This window comes from Notolepis coatsorum, assembly GCF_963971535.1.
Source record: "Notolepis coatsorum genome assembly, chromosome: 9".
In the NCBI taxonomy this organism is placed as follows: Eukaryota; Metazoa; Chordata; class Actinopteri; order Aulopiformes; family Paralepididae; genus Notolepis; species Notolepis coatsorum.
In genome coordinates, this window is record NC_140173.1 from 134,012,223 (window position 1) to 134,034,812 (window position 22,590).

Below are 22,590 nucleotides of genomic sequence, written 5' to 3' on the forward strand. Positions count from 1 at the left end.
AGGCCAACTGAAGAGACCAAGTGATCGCCGGCCATCAGAACAGCGTGGATTATGTATTTACAGTATCAACACTGTAATCAATAAGCGTGATCGATATTTGGAATGGCGATCAGGAATTGGAATAATCTTTTTGGATAACATCTGATCTCAGGTAAGGAATTTATTTTACCAGTCTTAGGATAATCAGACCTGTTTTCACGGAGATATAAGCTTTTGCCCTATGCGTGTGTGTGTGTGCGCGGTGATTCCTGATGAGGAAATGAGAGAATATATTTTTCAGCCCGCCTCTATAGCGTGCATAAGTACACATATACTATCGATAATCTAGCGTTTATTTGAAAACTATTCATAAATAGGCCGAAAAATGACAACGTGTTTGTGTATGCTAGAATATTCCAGTAAATGCCGTTTATCACGGAATCTATATATTTTCCTTGAAAACGAGGGCTTTTCAAAATGCTATAAAACGAAAATGAACCAATAAAAAAACAATCCGTTTCAACAATGTTGACAGGCAGATTAGACACATAGCCATAATTTAAGTTCACAACGCTATCATTGAAGTGGGTGCTGGCATTCAACAGGGTTTCCAATGTTAAATGGCTGGCACTCAAACTGTTAATAATCAATCAAAAATACACTACAGTATCAAATCTATTGGCCATATGAATTTAAATTGTTACTTCACAGGTAACTGAGGCTAAACTTCTGGGGGTCATCCTTGATGAGCAGTTATCCTGGAGCAATCACATGAACAAAAAAGTAGCAAAAATGGGGAGGGGAGTATCAATTATAAGAAGATGCTCCTAGTCCTTCCTTACTCCAAATACCACCTTGCAGGTTATACAAGCCTTGGTTGGTACTGTCTCATCTTGACTACTGCATGTTATACAAGCCTTAGTACAGTCTCACCTTGACTACTGCAGGTTATACAAGCCTTGGTACCATCTCATCTTGACTACTGCAGGTTATACAAGCCTTGGTACCGTCTCATCCGCTAATAAAATGTTCAACCTGCTTCATACTCACACCTACTGGGCCTGCTTCATACTGGACCTGCTTCATACTGGGCCTGCTTCATACTGGATCTGCTTCATACTGGGCCTGCTTCATACTTGACCTGCTTTATACTGGGCCTGCTTCATACTGGATCTGCTTCATACTGGACCTGCTTCATACTGGGCCTGCTTCATACTGGACCTGCTTCATACTGGACCTGCTTCATACTGGGCCTGCTTCATACTGGGCCTGCTTCATACTGGGCCTGCTTCATACTTGACCTGCTTTATACTGGGCCTGCTTCATACTGGGCCTGCTTCATACTGGACCTGCTTCATACTGGACCTGCTTCATACTGGACCTGCTTCATACTGGACCTGCTTCATACTGGGCCTGCTTCATACTCACACCTACTGGACCTGCTTCATACTGGACCTGCTTCATACTGGACCTGCTTTACTGGACGTGCTTCATACTGGACCTGCTTCATACTGGACCTGCTTCATACTGGACCTGCTTCATACTGGGGGTGGGGGAGGATGCAGCCTGCAGCCTGACCAGATTGCTGCAAAATGCTGCTTTAATCATATATCACGACCCTAATTTCCTTCGTGATGTCCAGAATGGCCTGAGACCGCGACTGTTCATCTGCGTGGTAGGCAACGAGTCTCTCAAGAATAGCCTTCGAGCTCGATTGTTCGTCAGAGTGGTAGATCTCGATCCTCTCTAACATGGTCTTAGAGCTCAATTGTTCCTTAGTATTATAGCCAGCGATCTTCTTGTACCGTTCCACCTGGTTGGCTTTCATCCTGGCCATGTCCATAGCCAAAGGATCAACCTTCCTCCGAATTAGGTTAAGGCAGTACCAGATCCAACTGCTGAGCGCACCAGTGCATGTGAGCGGATCGGAGCGTGAGCGGCGCGGGGCGCGCAGCGGCCGGTTTTGACGTGAGCGAGGAGTGGGTTTTAAAATGAGTCGGTGCGACGTCCGGAGCGAGAGTTCTCCTCCGCTCCAATCCACTCCAGGCCGCTCACAGTGGTTTAACACTGATGTAATATATACATGCAGTACAATGCCAAAGCAACAGATGGCGATGTACAAACATGAAGGCCATTTTCAACCAATGAGAAGGGTGAACCTGTGATAGGCTAGCCTGTTCAGGCTTTGTCACTGTAGAGACGCCCACACTCACTCCAGTTAGAAAAAGTATCGACGCCATTGTTGTTGACGTTAGCTTACATGCTAACGTTAATGGCAGCGACCATAGCATTGTGGCTCGGCTAGCCTATCATCGCTTAATAGAACTAGTGAATGGATAAACAACGTTATTTAACATTGCAGAATGGCTACAATTACAATGCGGCTCAATACAAACAATTGTTAAGGGGCCCAGGGGGTGTAGACTGTTGTAGTTTGAGCTAATTTACACCATGCTCCAAAAAAAAATAAAAAACTGCTGAGCGATCTGGCGCGGGGAGTGGGGAGCGCTCGATTCAAGGTGAGCGGGGAGCGAGCGGAGAGCGACTTGGGGGCGGGGTCAACATGAGCGATTAGCGGAGCGGACCAAGCTTTAAAGAGCGAAGAGCGGATTTCTCGGCCGCGCCGATCCGCTCACGTGGCCTGGAGCGCACCCAATCCGATCAACATGAATATTAGTAAATATACGTCCTCAACATCATTGATTTCCAGAGGATAGAAACAGATTGGGTTCCATTTCCCGTAAGTATCAATCGTGTACCCCGCCTGAAAGCTCCCGAGTGGGCAGAGCGGATCAGCCGCATTCTGCTTTCTCGTGGAAAATATGCGATCAATTCGGGTACCGAATTTGGTACTTTTAAAGGTACTTACCGAAACACGTCGGTACTACCGAGTATCGATTCACGTGAGATACCAAAAATAAAAATAAAACCTTTTTTCTTTTCATGTCAACGTTCACACGCACAATATACGCTTACCTAGGATTTGACTTGATTCAACAACAAAGCAGTCAGGGCAATGGCAAGCCGAAAACGGTCGAAAGTGTATTTGAAGTAATTTTTTTCACGACTGAGGTAAGTAGATTACATTTTTAGAGACTAAAGTACCGAAAAAAGGTACCATTGGGTACCGGTATCGATTCACAGGTACCGGTACCGTATCGGTTCAAATGTGAAAGGTACCCATCCCTAATATTCACACATACTGGGCGTGCTTCATACTCACACCTACTGGGCCTGCTTCATACTCACACCTACTGGGCCTGTTTCATACTCACACCTACTGGACCTGCTTCATACTCACACCTACTGGGCCTGCTTCATACTGGACCTGCTTCATACTCACACCGACTGGACCTGCTTCATACTGGGCCTGCTTCATACTCACATTTCTGCCATATAGTGCTCCTTGAGCTACACACACCAGTAGCTTCCCAGTACAGCTTACTAGCACACCAGTAGCTGCTCAGTACAGCCTACTAGCACACCAGTAGCTGCTCAGTACAGCCTACTAGCACACCAGTAGCTGCTCAGTACAGCCTACTAGCACACCAGTAGCTGCTCAGTACAGCCTATAGCCACAAGCAGCTCAGTCACTCAGTCGCCCAGCAGTGCATTAGTGAAAAACACTTAACTCAGTGATAGCTGTTGAGGGAGAGGAGAGCGTGATTACTCATTCACTTTTCCCACGCAGATGTCCCCCAGGGGAGTGGAACCAGCAACCTTGCCTCTTTAACCTTCAGGCTGCCACTACACCCCCCTCCCCCCCCCACAGACAGACACACACACACACACACACACACACACACAACACACACACACACACACACACACACACACACACACACACAACACACACACACACAACACACACACACACACACATACACACACACACACACACACACACACACACACACAGACACACACACACAGACACACACACACACACACACACACACACACACACACACACACACACACAGCTTTGGAAGACACAGCCTACTCTAATGTCAATAATCCAAAAGACAAGGTTTTACACGTCTCCCATGCAAATGTAATAGGAACGTGTCCACTTACTATTGTAGGACGCATTCCAGGGCCGGTATCCATAATAGCCAGTGATTCTCAGTATCCGCTCTTCTATGGACGCGCTGTTGATGTCCTCGACCGAGCGCGACGACTTCAGCTCCTCCTTGATGGCCTCGTCCACCACCAGGTACTTCAGTTGTCTGAGTTGAGGGCTGATGTCTGAAAGCCTTCTGGGGCTCACGTCGGGCGACTTGCGCATCCCGCTGGAAAGGAAGAACATGGGGTGGTGGTGGTGTCACAAGAGCGGCAGGGAGCGCGGGCGCAAGGCGGGACCGCTGGACAACAAGAGGAATAGGGGTCGGGGTCAATACTAAGACTGGAATGTGTGACTGGGTGTAGGTTTTAAGAGACCTCCCTTGCCTGCAAGACAGCCACCGTTATAACTCCTATAACGGATAAATACGAGACCCATCCAGCGACTTTCCGCCACATAAGCATGCAGGGAGCACGTGCTGCGGGTGGGAAATCATCATCCTTCAGTGGCCTTGCGCTCGCAGAGGAGTGGCATGGGAGACACTAAACTAAAGTGACTAGTCTAGCTTTATGTTGTATACTGTATTACTTTGCACTGTGTGCAATCCCTATTAAGACGCATAACTAAGGATAGACTTATATGGGGGGGGGGGGGGTTGTGGTTAAGCAATGAATCGATGATAAGCGATTTGGAAAGATGGAGAAGGAGCATTTGTGACAGTCGGGCGTCTTGTAGGCACTGGAGCAGAAAACTGCGCTTGGTCCCTCCATCGTTGGCAATAGGCTACACAACCTATCAAATATCATTTTGTCACCCAGAGGTCTTAAAACACTTGAGGCAATTTGTTCTTAGCTCCTGCAAATGCATGTCTAGACAATTAGGACATTTGGTGACCTTAAATATTAGTTAATAATTAATAATTAGTTGTGAAATGTAAGAAATTAAGATCAGACCAACTCAGTATGAATTAATTAAATTAGGCTACCTATTTATTTTTTATATATATAAATGTGTATTCTTCTTCTTCTTCTTCTTCTTCTTCTTCTTCTTCTTCTTCTTCTTCTTCTTCTTCTTCTTCTTCTTCTTCTTCTTCTTCTTTATTATTATTACTATTATTTTTGGCTGATTTCTTTCCTCCATTATACTCTCAGCTGCTGTCTAAGTAGTAATATATTCCTCGTTACTCATTACTATTTTCTAAAGTAATGCTATTACTTTATTTTACTGGGGGCAGTAATTCGTTACGTTAGTCGTCGTTACAAATTAACTGCCATTACATGAGAAGCATCCAGCTGCAGAACCGGAGAACGCCACGCTGCATTACACACCCCGGCCCACATAATTCAACGTTCGGTGTAACAGGCTATGTGAATGCTCACGTCACGTCACTCAAGTCAAGGGGCTTTCAGAGCAGACGAGCAGGCTGCCCGGAGGCATAAAGATTTTCCCTAACGCACTTTCAGTTCCACGTTCGGGTTCCGCGATCTGATTGGCCACTGACGTTTCTCTCAGCGCCAATCGTGTTACGCCTAGTTCTATCACTGGTTAAGCTTGGCGACTCTTTCGAAGTTGGTTAAGGTTAGAGTTTGTCTTAGAGCAGGGCGATAGACCACCAGCCCTGATTCCAAACTCTAACCTTAACCAACTTCGAAAGAGTCGCCAAGCTTAACCAGTGATAGAACTAGGCGTTAGCTAGCTAGCAGGCTGTTAGAGGCAGAACTAGGCGTAACGCGATTGGCGCTGAGAGAAACGTCAGTGGCCAATCAGATCGCGGAACCCGAACGCGGAACTGAAAGGCGTTAGGGAAAATCTTTACGCTGCCCGGAGGGCGTGTATGCTTTTACCAACGCATTCGTGTTTCCGGGTTCCCGTTTTGCGCTCTGATTGGCCACTGACCTATGCTATTACACCCCCCTTTACGCTCTCGCCTGAGACGCGCTGTGAAGCACCAGCGGGGCGAGGCGGTGGTTTCTCCCCGCCTCCGTGCGCCTTGCTGCCGCCGGCTTGTCTCACATGACTCGGTCCAGCTCCAGCAGCAGCGGCCGTCTTCCGCCTGCGGTATCCTCCCTCCAGGCCCCCGAGGCGGCTCGTTCTTATTATTATCCCCCATTGTTCAGGTCGACATGGTCGCACAAACACGTAGGTTTCAATCACTGAGCTGTCTGTCTGTTGTTGTGTGTCTTCTAATCAAGTTTCAAGTTTCTTTAATAGTTGTCATACAGAAGTACAGAATACTTTTATACAAAATGCTTCTTACTGTTACGCTCCAGAGACTGTGCAAGACAAGATAAGATAAAATAACATAGTATAGCATGTAAATTAGAAGTAAAAAAATGCGGCCACAGTGTTCAGTATAGACATATGTACAATGTTCGATGCAGAATAGACGTAACTGAGTTACCATATAATATACAATACTATGCAGTGTACTAATATACAATACTATATAGTGCAAGGCAGAAATGGGATGAGGTGCAATTTAGGTACAATTTACAGTAGGTGTACGAGTTGTAGTGCAAATCCTTTATCAATAAATATAAAGTGTGTTTATGTGATCTAAAGTGTGGAGAGTGGGTGCTGCAGTGTGTTGTTTGTTTAAGTGAGTGTGTGCGTGTGGGTGTGTGTGCTGTGTGCATTTGATGGTTGTTGCATAGTGTTTATTGTTCGTTTAGCAGCCTGATGGCCTGGGGATAGAAGCTTCTTCTGAGTCTTTCTGTGCTCGCCTTAAGACTCCGGTATCGCTTGCCTGACCGCAGCAGTTCAAAGAGGCAGTTGTTCGGGTGGCTCGAGTCCTTAATAATTCTCTTAGCCTTCCCCCTGCACCGCTTGTTGTAAATGTTCTGGAGGGTGGGAAGCCCCCCTCCAATTGTGCGTTCGGCTGAACGTGTCACTCTTTGTAGTCTGCTACGGTCTTGTGCAGTGCTATTCCCAAACCAGGAGGTGATGTTGCCAGTCAGGATGCTCTCTATTGTACATGAGTAGAAGTTCCTAAGGATCTTCTGACTGACTTGGAACTTCCTTAGGCGCCTGAGGAAGTAAAGGCGTTGTCGTGCCTTCTTCACAACACTGTCAATGTGTGTGGTCCATGTCAAGTCCTCGGATATGTGGTCTCCGAGGTACTTGAAACTGTTCACTCTCTCAACCGGTGCCCCGTCGATGCTGAGGGGGCTGTAGTCCTTGACCCCCGACCTCCTGAAGTCCACAATCATCTCTTTTGTTTTGCTGACGTTCAGGGAGAGGCAGTTCTCCTGACACCACTGTGACAGATTATCTACCTCTTCCAGGTAGGCCCTCTCGTCGTTGGCAGAGATCAGGCCCACCACTACTGTGTCATCAGCCAATTTGATGATTGTGTTGTTGTTCCGCTGTGCCACGCAGTCATGTGTGTACAGGGAGTAGAGGAGGGGGCTCAGAACACAGCCCTGGGGGGCCCCTATGTTGAGCGTGATGGATGAGGAGGTGCAGTTGCCTGCTCTTACCACCTGGGGTCTGCCCGTCAGGAAGTCCAAGACCCACTGGCAGAGGTCATAGTTCAAGCCCAGGTCCCTGAGCTTGGCTATGAGTTTGGAGGGGACTATGGTATTGAATGCTGAGCTGTAGTCGATGAACAGCATTCTCACATAGTTCCCCTGCCTCTTGTCCAGGTGTGATGCTGCTGTGTGCAGCACATGGGCTATGGCGTCCTCCGTGGACCTGTTGGGGCAATATGCAAATTGCAGGGGGTCCAGGTTGATGGGGAGGGAGGAACAGATGTAGCCCTTCACTAGCTTCTCAAAGCACTTCATGGCTATGGAGGTGAGGGCTACAGGGCGGTAGTCGTTGAGGCAAGCGGGTGTAGATTTTTTGGGTACAGGGATGATGGTGGACTTCTTCAGACAGGTTGAAGATGTCAGTGAATACCGGGGCCAGTTGGTCGGCACAGACTTTTAGGACGCGGCCGGGGATTCCGTCCGGTCCTGCTGCCTTCCTGATATTCACTTTTTTAAAGATCCGTCTCACCTCATGCTCTGTTACCCTGAACACTGAGTCTCCATCAGCAGACCCCCCCCCCCCCCCCCCCATTGCCGTGGTTTGTAGGCTGGTGTTGTTATTCACAGCCTCAAACCTCGCATAGAAGGAATTGAGATCATTTGGCTACTGTACATGGAGATGAGACCCCCCGCCTCTCTCTCCATAATAGACGCAACCAGGCGTGCATTCTCGTGGGAAAACCCGAAACAACATTTAATAAAGACGAGTGTTATTTGTGTTTCCCCATCTACCGTCAACATAAAACCATGCACCACCCGTTGGAGGACTAGTGGGGGAGAAGAAGAGGAATATTTTTAAATAGCAAGAATTATCGACTGGCAACTCTGTGCTCGTCAGACCTGCAGCTGCTGGTACTGTATGGAGAGAGAGGTGGGGGGTCTCATCTCCATGTACAGTAGCCGATTAGAAGACACACAACAACAGACAGACAGCTCAGTGATTGAAACCTACGTGTTTGTGCGACCATGTCGACCTGAACAATGGGGGATAATAATAAGAACGAGCCGCCTCGGGGGCCTGGACTCCCTGGAGGGAGGATACCGCAGGCGGAAGACGGCTGCTGCTGCTGGAGCTGGACCGAGTCATGTGAGACAAGCTGGCGGCAGCAAGGCGCACGCAGGCGGGGAGAAACCACCGCCTCGCCCCGCTGGTGCTTCACAGCGCGTCTCAGGGGAGAGCGTAAAGGGGGGCGTAATAGCGCCATAGGTCAGTGAGCGCAAAACGGGAACCCGCAAACACGAATGCGTTGGTAAAAGCATACACGCACCCGGAAGACCCAGACACTGTGCGCACTGCCAACGCGCAGAGCTCAATGCTTATGGTGGTATCACTATCATTATATGCTCATTAACAAAAAAAATAGCAGCCCCCCCCCCCCCCCCCAAGCATAGAAGTTTGGTAACAAGGGTACTACCTAAAGACTTGATCAGCTGGCTTATATTGCTGTATCTTTAAAATTTTAATTTTTTACTCGTTCTGCTATTGTTGGATTGATAGCAGCTATAGCAGTTTCAAGAGATTTGAGGTGATATTTTTCCTAGTGGAAAGTAGATGTCGCACTCCAGATCCAAAATGATGAAACAGCGCTGATTATTTACTCTGAAACCTCATTCTACCGAGTAGGGTCGAGGATTTTACCTGCCTTCATAAACACGGTAGTGAAGAAGACGCGCATCCTTCATCCCCGACTTTTGACATGGGGATATTATTGACGCGCATTGGATAGATTACAGATCGACAATGATGTTCTTGTCATCTTTGGTGTTGACCAAATCAAGGTAATTGAGTGTAACCGAAAGTAACGAGTTTAAAATAAAAATCGTTGTAACTGTTATATTATTACTGAAATTGAGGTAGTAATTCGTTACACGACTCGTTATGGGGAAAGTAATATTATTACTGTAGTGTAACACCGTATTGACTCCCTGTCACCGAGAACATTACCATATGCGAACATTTTAGATAGCCTAGTAGTATGAACCTATTGCATCGTGCTTTTATCCAAAACGCAATACAATAGCACTGGCAAAAAAAATATAAAATATAAATACTTTTTTTTAAGTATTAAAAAGCTGCGCAACAGGTTTCGTCTGCGTTTAGACCTGTCACTCGACTACAGAGTGTATAGTTAATCATTCTTACATGGGCATCAAAGTAGGGGGTCCGAGGTAACACATGCAGTCCCGCCGGGGCCGTCCAACGCGGTCCCAGATAGTTCCCTCTCCATCGCTGTACATGACAAGAGCCTACTATTGTAAATCCAGGTAAGAGATAAATAACATCGCCCTGTTCCCTCTCATCCCCTCCAACATATGCCTGGGCAGCATAGCGCTTCACTGTGCTGGATACACACTGGCAGGGCTTGTGGCTTCGGGGACAATGCAACAGCGCCATCTAGCGGGTCAAAAGACAGCCGATTACCCGTGGGTTATTTCTGCAGTAGATTGATTGATTGATTGATTGATTGATTGATTGATTGATTGATTGATTGAAAATTGTATTAACAGATTGCAGAATGGGTACAATACAGTACAGCTCAATACACACAATTGTTAAGGGGATGCAGACCAGAGAAAGACTTTCGTCTTGTTTACATCAGGGTCCCCCATTTTCAATTCATCATATATATGACATACAGATAGACAGTACTGCTACATCTATACATTTATGACATACCAGATTTACAAATACAGTACTCTGATACAAAAAGTGTTAAAAAAATTAAAAATAAAAAGAGAGTATACATTTGACGAAGAAACTGTACATTGTAGGAGGTGCAGGTGGGGGGGGGGGGGGTTGGGTAGGTGGGGGGGGGGGCTGTACATTGGAGGTGGTTGGGTGGGTGGGGTGGGGGGGGGTAGTCAAATTACAGTAAAATCAAATACATTTACAGATTACAAGTTATTTAATGGTTCATATTTTGATAAAAGGTCATTTACTGTATTTGTATGGCATTTACACTTAACACTTTGAATGCCCAAAGCGACATAACACGTGTTATCAGCCCGCCCCCTGAATGCCCACCACGACAATTAGCGTGATTTTTTTTTTATTAGCGATCTGAATTCATATTTCATCAACCGAGTCTACCGTTGGGAAACCAGCCTCACCAGGCGCTCAGATGTGAAAAAAAGCGCCCCTATCGTCTCCCAGATGGTAATGCACCCTTTTGGAATGGACTCCATGAAAATGGATGAGAAAAAAAAACTCCGGAATCCACATTTTACTTCTCACGCATGTAACCAGAGCCGATCGGATTCATTGTGGACCATCAGAACAGCGTGTAATATGTCTTGTCTTTACACTACGTAGCATTGGATCAATAAAAGGATAGATTTTTGGAATGGCGATCAGGAATTGGAATAATCTTTTTGGATACCATCTGATCTCAGGTAAGGAATCTATTTTACCAGTCTTAGGATAATCAGACCTGTTTTCACGGAGATATAAGCTTTTCCCCTATGTGTGATATGGCTGTTTGACTGTGCGAGCGATCAGGAAATAAGAGAATCGATTTTCAGCTCGCGGCACCAGCGTGCATACGTACACATATACTATCGATAATCTAGCGTTTATTTGAAAACGATTCATAAATAGGCCGAAAAATGACAACGTTCTAGAATATTCCAGTACAGGGCGTTTATCACGGAATCTTTTTATTTTCTGTGAAAACGAGGGCTTTTCAAAATGCTATAAAACGGAAATGAACCGATAAAAAAACAATCCGCTTCGACAATGTTGACTGGAAAATTAGTCATTGATAAGCGACGGGCAGATTAGACACATAGCCATAATTTAAAACATAGATTAGGCGATATTAACGCTAACATTGAAGTGGTTGATGGGCATTCAAGGGGGTAAAAAGGAAAACACGGCCGGCTCTGAAAGTGTTAAAGTAGAAAAACAAAAGTAATCTGTAAAATAATACAGTGAATTTCCCGTGAAAAATAACATTTATTTTCTACAGTAGGTTGCAGTAGGAAAATATTTTTAGTTGGCCTGACATTTCTCACATTAATTATTATTATTATTATTATTATTATTATTATTATTATTATTATTATTATTATTATTATTATTATTATTATTATTATTATTATTATTATTATTATATGTTCTCAGGGGAATGTAGGCTATTTAGTAGGGCTGACCCCTATTAATCGATTAGTCGACTAATTGGTCGAAAGGTGCCGTAGTCGACTGGCCAACCTCTTAGTCGAATATAATTTTAAAAAATAATAATAATAATATTAATATATATATTTTTTTATCATTTTTTTCAAAAGAAAATAGGCATAGAAGCGTGGCTAACGCTAATGGCACGCATACCAGAGGCTAACTGCTTACGAAAACAGGCACAGAGGCACTGAAAGAGGATTTCACCCATCTAATGAACACACTATACTAGACAAATATCAAGATGTATCCATCAGTGGACCAATTGCATGCTTTTGCAGAGGACAAGAAGCTTTCAGTCGACTCCTTCAGACATTAAGCACCCCACAGCCCAAATGGAATGATAAAAAAATTTAAAAAATTATTATTACAGTTACTTTTGTATAATGTCCATAGCTCCGTCATTTCTTTTGTAGATGTTCACAGAGAGGTAAAGAAACAATATATGTTGTATTTTATGGCAATCAAGTTCAGGTTTGTTCTACCTGTGAGATATAACACAAAAATAACGTTCAAAAATCATTTTCACGTCACCAACATCGAATGGACATACGAGAAAGTTAGCAAGAAATTATATTCCATATACCGTCTTGTTCTCTATGACATTATTTATTGTTGGTTTTATTTATTTATTACATTGCTTTCGCACATCTAAGACCCAGTGGAGAAATGGCTTGGTGATGATTTATCAGATTGAAAACGAGTTGCAGCGTGGGAAGAGAGCTCCCGACACGGGAAAGTTAAATTCGCCCAAAGTATTTAATTGAATCACACGGACATCGCACACATTACACACTTCGTGGACTGTGAGGCGCTTTTTTGCGTTTTTGAAAGCTGAACTTTTGAATCCCTCGTTGGGGGGACCTTATGGACCGTGAGTTTTTGCGTTTTTGAAAGCTGAACTTTTGAATCCCTTGTTGGGGGGACCTTATGGACCGTGAGTTTTTGTGTTTTTTGAAAGCAGAACTTTTGAATCCCTCGTCGGGGGGACATGGCTGTTTAAAAAAAAAAAAAAATGTAATTTAGAATATGAAATCTGTTTCGTTTTGGCTGGCTCCTCCTGATTTTGTTGGTAATTGTACCGTTCTCTTACAGAACAATTAGGGGCCGGCTTGTTAGAGCCAGATTCAGTCCTTAATATTTATTTAGTTAAAAATATGAAGCGATATTGTTTGGAAAACGATTTGAAATGAACTTGATTGATAACATATTTTATTTGTTATGACTCGGATGTGTGTTGCTTCAACAACGTGGAGGCGTGTCTGGTCCAGCCCATTTTGAACCGGTGATTACAGCACCCTAGTGTGTGAACTCACTTTATCAATGGACTGGTGCGCTAGTAAAAAACATGACACTGGAATGTAAGACATGCAGCCCAGACGGTTTTTGACCGTCGCAAGCGCTATGGATTTGGAACTTTAGAAATTGGAAACAGGACACCATGCAACGGGAATAAGCCAGCACACCTCCACGTCATCCGGTAGGAACCCATTCACGCTAAACAAAGCTTCAAGTAAATGACAATAAATACTCTTTTCTATAAACCAAACAATTCATCTCAGCTGTTTTCTTATGGAAAAGCGCATGCGCGTGTCAACCAAGGCTGTGGATCTCACAGTTCTCAAAGTGTCATTAATCTCTTAACCTGCGCCCCCAAAAGTGGCCATTTTAGTTTTCGTTTTTGAGGACTGCATACTTTTTTTGCAAACCAAAATACTATACTTTATACTTATAGCACATGCATGAGCCTGGTCTCTTTTGAAAGATAACATTCTGCAGTTTATGATACAAGATCACTTTTAGTGCTAATGAAATACAGTAACATAGGTCTGAACTTGAGTTGTAGAAAAACTTGTTACTCAAGTTTTTCTGTAGTAGTTAGTTAGTAGTCCAGAGGTAGTATTTCCCCAGAATGGTAAATGGTAAATGGCTGCTTCTTTATAGCACTTTTATCCAAAGCGCTTTACAATTTGTTACTCACATTTTACCCATTCACTCACACATTCACACACCGACGGCGGAGGCAACCATGCAAGGTGCCAACCTGTTCATTGGGAGCAATTAGGGGTTAAGTGTCTTGCTCAAGGACACATCGACACGCTCCCGGGAGGAGCGGGAATCGAACCGGGAACCTCCGGATTGCCAGATGACTGCTCTACCTCCCGAGCTACTGTCGCCCAGAAGGTGGTATGGCTTAAATTAATTAAACGTAAAAAAAAAAAAATTATAATAATTGAAGTGATTCGAACTTGTCACCAACGCACTGCAGGCTCCACAGCAAGGCAGCAAACGAGTTGAGCTAACCGGCGATGGCAAAACAGGGGGGATTACGCAGGGGGGATTACGGCTGCATAATGCCACACAGACGCTCTGCCCAGGGTTTCCGTTAGAAAAAATTGTTGCCGGCCTCAGTGTCCGGTAGATTTCAATCTACCGGTCAAATGAGAGAAATTCCGGTCAGAGTTTATTGAGCTTAAAAACAATTGATAGGCAAAAGAATGACAACAAAACAAAAGAATGACATCATCAAGGCATGTAGATTTATAATATTTTTACTTAAAACTAGGCTACTTTTGCGTATAAAGTCATTATATTCCAAATAAAATAAGTCCCGTGCTGCTGCCGACTTTAAATCAAATAGGTGTCTGTGGGCAGTCGCCCGACATTAATAAACAACAGTCTGTTATAATCACATTTTTATGAGCTAACGAATTCCGTTATATTGGACATTTGTATTAATTATATCAAGCGAAGAACTGAGAAATTTGGCAGAGAGAGACGGCAACATTATCATGGGTTTGCGTGACGACTCTCTCTCTCTCTCCACCTCCCAATGACTTATTTGCGAGAGTATGTCGATGCAGAGCAGCAGATTCAGCTGTTATTGGCTCTTTTCTGGGGACCGCACAGCAGCGCCCCCCACCCAACATTGAATTGCCAATGGCTGAATTGGAGTACTGCTGGAGTACTGCACTGTGCTGCTGCTGCTCCGGCTCTGCAGCTTCACAAAAGTTTGCACACCCAGCACTAAGCTCTCGCTGACAACGTCGTTGTCATTATTAGAAGCAACGATGAAACAAATGTAATGATTGTTTCGTTCATCGCATAGGCTATTTAATTTTAGCCTATTTTAATACAATTCAAATAATCAAATTGTGCTTAGCCGGACATTAAGACCGGAGAGATTAAATATGTCGGACTTCAACAGATTTTGCCGGTCAAATACCGGTAATTACCGGCTAACGGAAACGCTGGCTCTGCCGCTGCCGCTCTGCCGCGGGGCGCGTCGCGGCCAATCAGGGAAAACGCGGAAGCACTCGGCAGCACTCTTCGGCTGGGATTAAAGAATAGGCAGAGCGCAGCGCGGCATTATGCAGCCGTAATCCCCCCTGTTTTGCCATCGATGGTTAGCTCAACTCGTTCGCCGCCTTGCTGTGGAGCCTGCGGTGCATTGGTGACAAGTTCGAATCACTTCAATTTTTTATTTATTTTTTTTATCATCTCTTGCTATAAACGTGCATTCTTTCGCTGGTTAAGTTTAGGCATTCTTTCGGAGTTGGTTAAGGTTAGGGTTAAGTTTAGGCATTCTTTCGGAGTTGGTTAAGGTTAGGGTTAAGTTTAGGCATTCTTTCGGAGTTGGTTAAGGTTAGGGTTAAGTTTAGGCATTTTTTCGGAGTTGGTTAAGGTTAGGGTTAAGTTTAGGCATTCTTTCGGAGTTGGTTAAGGTTAGGGTTAAGTTTAGGCAAATCAGGGAAAACGCGGAAGCACTCGGCAGCACTTTTCGGCTGGGATTAAAGAATAGGCGAACAGGACTCCAATTCGGTGGAGCAACAGGTGGCTGATTTTGTCCAGACTCATGGGATCAATCTGGACATCAACAACCTGAAGGCATGCCATCTTCTTCCCCGAAGAGTTAAAACTGACAAACCAGGTGTGATCTTAAGGTTCACAAACAGAAAAATCAAAATGGCACTACTGAAGCAAGGACGACGGCTAAAAGGAGCAAATGTGTACATGAACGAACACCTGACAAAGAGGAACGCAGATATCGCCCGCAAAGCCAGAATACTGAGATACGAGAAGATTGACTCAACATGGACATCCAACTGCAAAATATTCATCAAACTAAACGGTGCCCCAGAGCAAGCAAAAGTTCTAGTCATCAGACGCATTGAGGAGCTGGACAAGTTCCAGTAAAAGCATATCAACAAACAATGGTGAGACCTACATTTTCTCATCTACAAAATGAAAATTGTGCATCCATTGAGAGACAATTATTTCATACATATGATCTTTACAATTTACATCATGCTTACTAACATTATTTTATGCAGGACTATGAAGAAAATTCCAGACTGGTTGTCCTTGGAATTGAGTTGCCAAGTATGTCTGACAGGGGAGAATAACGAACTAGGCTTATGTACGCGCAGCCACTGGGAATATGAAAATTGGGAACCTTGGACTTGGTCAATAGCCGCAATTGAACATTTGCTGTGGAACCCGAGATCCTGTTTCCCCCCAGCCCTGCGCAATACGGGTATAGCCTACAGGTGTTTGGCCTAATTGGCGATGGTGCGGCCCCTGTTGAGGTCCATGCTGCGGTGGAATATTTATATGACTAATTTGATTTATTAGGACAACAATGTCTACTAAATATGGTTGGGTGTGATTCATGATTCGTGATAACATGCACAATCTAGACAGAGACATTGACCCAGAGAGGAATTTCTTTAATAATGTGAATAGTAATTGCTGCTACTACACTGATGACCAGTTCAAGAAAAAAATAGGAATAACATAAAGGGAACATGGAATATATTAAACTCAATTATAAGAAATAAATCAACTAGTTCTGGCTTTCCAGATGAATTTATAGATGAGGGAAAGTCAGTAAGTAAGAAAAATTAGGTGGCAGAAGGATTCAACAGATTCTTTGTAAATGTTGGGCCTAAACTGGCAAAGGAGATAACCCCACCACAAGGGGGAGGTGTTTCTAATTATTTTGAAGAACGAAACCCATGTACTATCTTCCTGAGAAATACGGATAAACATGAAATTATTGATACTGTGAACATTTTTTAAGAATAAAACATCAACAGATTGTAACAACATTGACATGACCTTAATTAAACAAGTAATCATAGCCATGGGACGGGGTTGCACGCCGAGCAACCGGCTCTGTGAGCAGAAGCACGCGCACGCACATGCACGGATGTGCACGCGCATGCACACAGGAATGCGCTGCACTCGACTGATGCGCCAACTCGCCAAGTACCCACCTGGCTACTTTGCATAACAATAGCTCAGGTCGTCAGGTGTGTTTAAATACGTCCTCAGATACATTCACACAAAACTTGTGAATGAAATGTGTTACATTCCATTCCTAGAGGCAATTAGGCATTGTCTTTAGTCTGTGCGCACGCGAGGGAACATTTATGCGTATGCGCAGGAGCGCACGCACGGACGCGCCCGGGAGCATGCGTGCACGTGGCGTCATTAAAACACAGTGCAACCAGCCAGGTATGAAATCACCAACGCACCACTGATCATAGCCATAGCAGACCCTAAAGTTTAGTGCATATATGTAACCTCTCATTCAAACTGGGTGCCTTTCCCACCAAAATGAAAACTGCAAAAGTGATACCAATCTTCAAAGCAGGTGAGAAAAATCTATTCACCAATTACAGGCCGGTTTCTCTCCTTTCCCAGTTCTCAAAGATAATGCAACAAATATTTGCTGCACGGTTGGACAGTTTCATTGATAAACACGCAGTACTTAATTATAGACAGTCAATATGGATTTAGATCGAATCATTCAACGTCATTGGCACTAATGGACCTAGTAGAAGAACTGACAAGCATAATTGATAATAAGAAGTTTACAATAGGGGTCTTCATGCTTTTGACACTATCAATCATGATATTCTGCTACTAAAATTGGAAAGGTATGGGATCAGAGGAGTAGGGCTCAAATGGTTAAAGAGTTACTTAGAACAAAGACAACAGTTTGTGCAGTTGGGGGAGTACAGGTCCACTCAGTCAAACATAATCTGTGGTGTGCTGCAAGGGTCAATTCTAGCCCCTAAACTATTCATACTGTATATACATGATATAGGTAATGCGTCTAAAATATTGAAAAATTTCCTTTTTTCTGACGATACAAATGTCTTCTGTGAGGGAGAGAACCTCCAAAAGCTGTTAAATAATGTTGCAGCTGAGCTATCCAAGCTGAAAGTGTGGTTTGATGCAAATAAATTATCATTAAATATAAAGAAAACCAAATTCATGATATTTGGTAAACGTGATATACAAGAAAACACACCGGTTGAACTAATGATTGATAGTATTAAACTGGAAAGGGTATTTGAGAATACATTTCTGGGTGTAATAATAGACCACAAACTCAACTGGAAACCTCAAGTCAAATATGTCAGGACAAAATTGGCACGGAGTGTTGGTGTTTTATCTAAACCAAAAAAACACTGTATACACTGTACTGTACGCTCTTCCTTCCATATATGAACTACTGTGCGTGTAAGGTTTGGGCCTTCTATCCTATGTCAGGAATGGAAGCCCCATGGTCATCCTGGAGTACTCCACCCTGTCTCTGTATTATCCCTGCTTGTTGTAATTATCCCTGATTGCTGTCACCTGCCTGTGTTCTGTGTCACAGGTTCTGATTGGGTCTGCGGGTTGTTTTGGGGCCTTTATAGTAATCCCTTGCCTCTCTCCTTTTGTCGGTTATAATAATATATAATATATATATATATATATATATTTTTTTTTTTTTATTATCTTTTTCCCCCTCCTTCTTTTTCCGATTTTTCTCCCATCCCACTGTTAGTCGTTATGCCAATTCCCAACCCCCTTCCTGGTTGTTGTGCACTTTCCCCTACTGTTGGTCCGAGAGGCCGGAGACTGTCACATGCTTTCCTCCGACGCATGTGCAGCCAGCCGGCAGCCAGCCTGGCCGCGCAGATTCTCACCGGGAGAGTGTAACGTGTGGAAGGTCGCACTACCTCTCTCCAGATCCTACCCTTGCTGAGCAGGCGCCCCGACCGAACTGTAGGGGTCGCTGTCCACAACGCCCAGGACCCACCCACGGCTCCCCTCCCCCTAACTCAGCCAAACGAGTTAGTATAGCGATCAGCCCGAGCCAAGGCAATGCTGACTCTCCGGGAGTCGAGACCGCAGCCTCTTGCATTGGTGACGAGCACAACCTCTGCTACGCCACCTGACCGCCCGCTACTTTTATTTCTATTATCGCTCAAAGTGTTTCTGATAATAAAATAACACATATTCGAGAAGAGCAACACCATCTCCGTCTCTTTCTTCCGTGCTTCACAAGAACTCAACTGTCTTACCTTGATTCCTAACAGTGCAGAGGTATGGGGTAACACCTACAAAAGCACTCTACAGCCAATATACACTGTGCAAAAAAAAGCAATAAGAAACAATAGTCAACAATGTAGGATATTATGAACACACCAATAAATTATTTATAAAGCTACACACATTGAAATGTATGGACCTAGTTGATTTCAAAACTGCTCTCATTGTATACAAAGCCAGATATAAATTAATCCCAGGCAACATTCAAAGATGGTTCAGAGATGGTGAGAGGTAAAGTGATGCTTTAGAGGAGGATTATGCTATATACTGTATGTTTTGCTAACTAGCCTACTGCCACTCTCAAAGAGCACCTACGGGAGACTGCAATTCGAAACTGGCCCCTGTAAATGTACAAACCCAACCCCCTCCAATGTACAGCCCCCCCCCCCACCCACCTCCAATGTACAGTTTCCCCCCCCCACCTACCCAACCCCCCCCCCCCCCCCCCACCCACCCATCTACCCAACCTCCTCCAATGTACAGTTTCTTCCCCCTCAAATGTATATACTCTCTTTTTTAGACTATTTTTGTACTCATAAACAGTACTGTATATTTGTAGATCTGGTATGTCATAAATGTCTAGATGTAGCAGTACTGTCTACCTGTATGTCATGTATGTCATATATGTTATGATGAATTGAAAATGGGGGACCCTGATGTAAACAAGACGAAAGTATTTCTCTGGTCTGCATCCCCTTAACAATTGTGTGTAATGAGCTGTACTGTATTGTACCCATTCTGCAATCTGTTAATACAAATTTCAACCAATCAATCAATCAATCAATCAATCAATCAATCAATCAATCAATCAATCAATCAATCATGTTGCAATCTTGTTATGCCCCCACTAGGAGAATGCACTGAAGCTCAGCTGGTGACGTCGGGGGGTGCTGTGCCACAATGCTAAGATAGTTCTGGCTAGCAATATCTCCTAATCTTTTCTTTTCCATGTTGAAATTCTAAATCTCCTGCCTTATCAGAAAGAGAAGTTGATGGCGTAACGGAGATTGCGTTCGTCACCAACCCCGGAGACGCTGGATTCGCCTGTTCAAATCCAGCTCACAGCTCCGGGGCTGTCACCAGCTTGGCTGGCCGTTCACACTAATACAATTGGCAGTATTAGAGGGTGGGAGAAGCTGGCGGGGTGGGTCCGGGTCGTTGTAAACAGCGACTCCTACAGTTCGGTCAGGGCGCCTGCTAAGCGCGGATAGGATCTAAGGGGGGTAGTGTGATCCTTCCACACGCTACGCCCTCTCAGTGAGAATCCGCGCTGCCAGGTGAAAAGAAGCGGTTGATTGGCTGGACGTGTGTCGGAGGAAGCACGTGATAGCCTCCACTCTCCCAGATCGACTGTGGGGGGTAAGTGCGCAGCGACCAGGAAGGGGATTGGGAATTGGCATAACGACTAACATTGGGATGGGAGAAAATCGGAGGAAAAAGGAGGGGGAAAAAGATCAATAAAAAAAAAGAAAAAAAAGAAAGAGAAGTTGATATTAGAAGACCTCATTCAATGTAAAGACCCAGTGTGAACCACAGACAGTTTAATAAATCGTTAATTTCCCCATGCCATGGGAGATGAAGGAAACTGTCCTCCCTTATTTGGGCAGAAAGAATATGACACAGATGAGAGGTCTATGGTCATTATTATATCATTATCAGACCATGTCATGAATGAATGAATGAATGAATGAATGAATGAATGAATGAATGATCATTACATTTATATAGCCATTTTCTAGACACTCAAAGCACTCCCCACAATGTAGGGTGGAAATGGCCTCCTTCACCACCACTGGTAGCACCCAACCTATGGCTGCCATACACTAGCACCAGGCAGGCACACATCACACTACACAATGGCTGAACGGCTCAGGAGACAGGGATTGATATCAGCCAATTAAGGGGGGAGGGATGATTAGGTGGCCTTGATGTCAGAGACCTGATTGGTAATTTGGCCAGGAACATCGGGGGAACCCCCTGGATAGGCCCCCTGGGTTCTTTAACGACCGAATTCAGTCATATCAGTATTTGATATGATATATGTTTTTAATGCCAGTTTTCAGTTGTTTGAACATAATTAACTAGCCTAGCATCAATGTTGATACATGCAGCACTTTACTTATTTTAATTGGGCATTACTCATACTGCCTTGAGGCTGACAGTATACGTATAAGTATCAGTCTTTATTTGTCATCAGATTAAAACACACACACACGCGACCCACAGGAACACACACACACACATGCACTGAGTCGCTGACTAAATGTTCTCTGCACCTCCCATCCCGTCGTCCTTCCCCCCAAGGGCAGCCGTGAGCAGACAAGGGCTGCAGCGAGCGCCGCGCCCAGGGACCAATCCAAGTGCTCCTGTCCGTCTTCATCAGGGACGCGACAGCGTTAGCGATCTGTTGTGCATGTTTTTCCATTGAGTTTATCTTATCGGGAGGAGAAATCCTTGCGAGCACGGGGAGAACATGCTAACTCCACACAGAAAGGCCCGGGAGATACCCCACCTGGGTACGTGGCAACACGGCAACCTGGTCAGCAAGCAGGAATCGAACCCACAACCTTCTAGCTGTGAGGCAACAGTGTTAACCACTACATTTACATTTACATTTACATTTTTACATTTACATTTTGTCATTTAGCTGACGCTTTTATCCAAAGCGACTTACAAGTTTTGTACAACAAGACAGCAGGAAGGGTACAACTATATCAGCTGAGTAACAATGTTCATCAAAGTGTTGAGTGCTATAGTGTTGGTTAGTATATTAGTGCATGACAGTAAGGTTAGTTAGGGTTAGATTTTTTTTAGATTTTAGATTTTATTTTATTTTATTTCAGATAATGATTGAAGAAGTGCGTCTTTAGTCGACGGCGAAAGATTGGACGGGTTTCGGCTGTCCTAACTGTGGTGGGGAAGTTCGTTCCACCATTGTGGGGCAAGGACAGAGAATAGGCGACTTCTCTTTGATGACCCTCCCGGAGCTCGGATAGGAGTAGGTCTGAGGCGGCCAGAGGATGCAGAGCGTAGGGGTCTTGAGGGTGTGTAGTTAGAGACCATTGACCGGAGGTAGGCGGGAGCCGTTCCCTTCGCCGCACAATATGCCAGGTCGAGGGCCTTGAAGCGGATTCAAGCAGCCATGGGGAGCCAGTGCAGGTCCCTGAGAAGTGGGGTGACATGGGCTGACTTCGGTAGGTTTGAGGTCAGGCGGGCCGCTGCATTCTGAATGAGTTGAAGGGGCTTGGTGGCAGTGGTCGGAAGGCTAGCAAGCAGTGTGTTGCAGTAGTCGAGGTGGGAGATGACTGTTGATTGGACGAGGAGTTGGGTGGCTTCTTTTGTCAGGAAGGGGCGGATCCTTCTGACGTTGCTCAGGAGGAATTTGCAGGTTCTGGTTGTCGCTGCGATGTGAGCGGAGAAGTTCAACTGGTCGTCGAGGACAACACCAA

General features: G+C 44.6%; 1 protein-coding gene across 1 annotated transcript in view; it reads right to left on the bottom strand.

Annotated features, from left to right (window-relative positions):
• slc35f3b (solute carrier family 35 member F3b) overlaps window positions 1–9,810 on the bottom strand; it is a gene marked incomplete at both ends in the record, with an annotated part of 207,838 nt that extends 198,028 nt beyond the window's left edge. The window contains 2 exons of the mRNA XM_084322278.1: window positions 4,057–4,271; window positions 9,716–9,810. Of these exons, the coding sequence (XP_084178404.1) occupies window positions 4,057–4,271; window positions 9,716–9,810 (310 nt within the window). The remainder of the gene's footprint in view (window positions 1–4,056; window positions 4,272–9,715) is intronic.
• Between the last annotated feature and the right edge of the window lie 12,780 nt (window positions 9,811–22,590).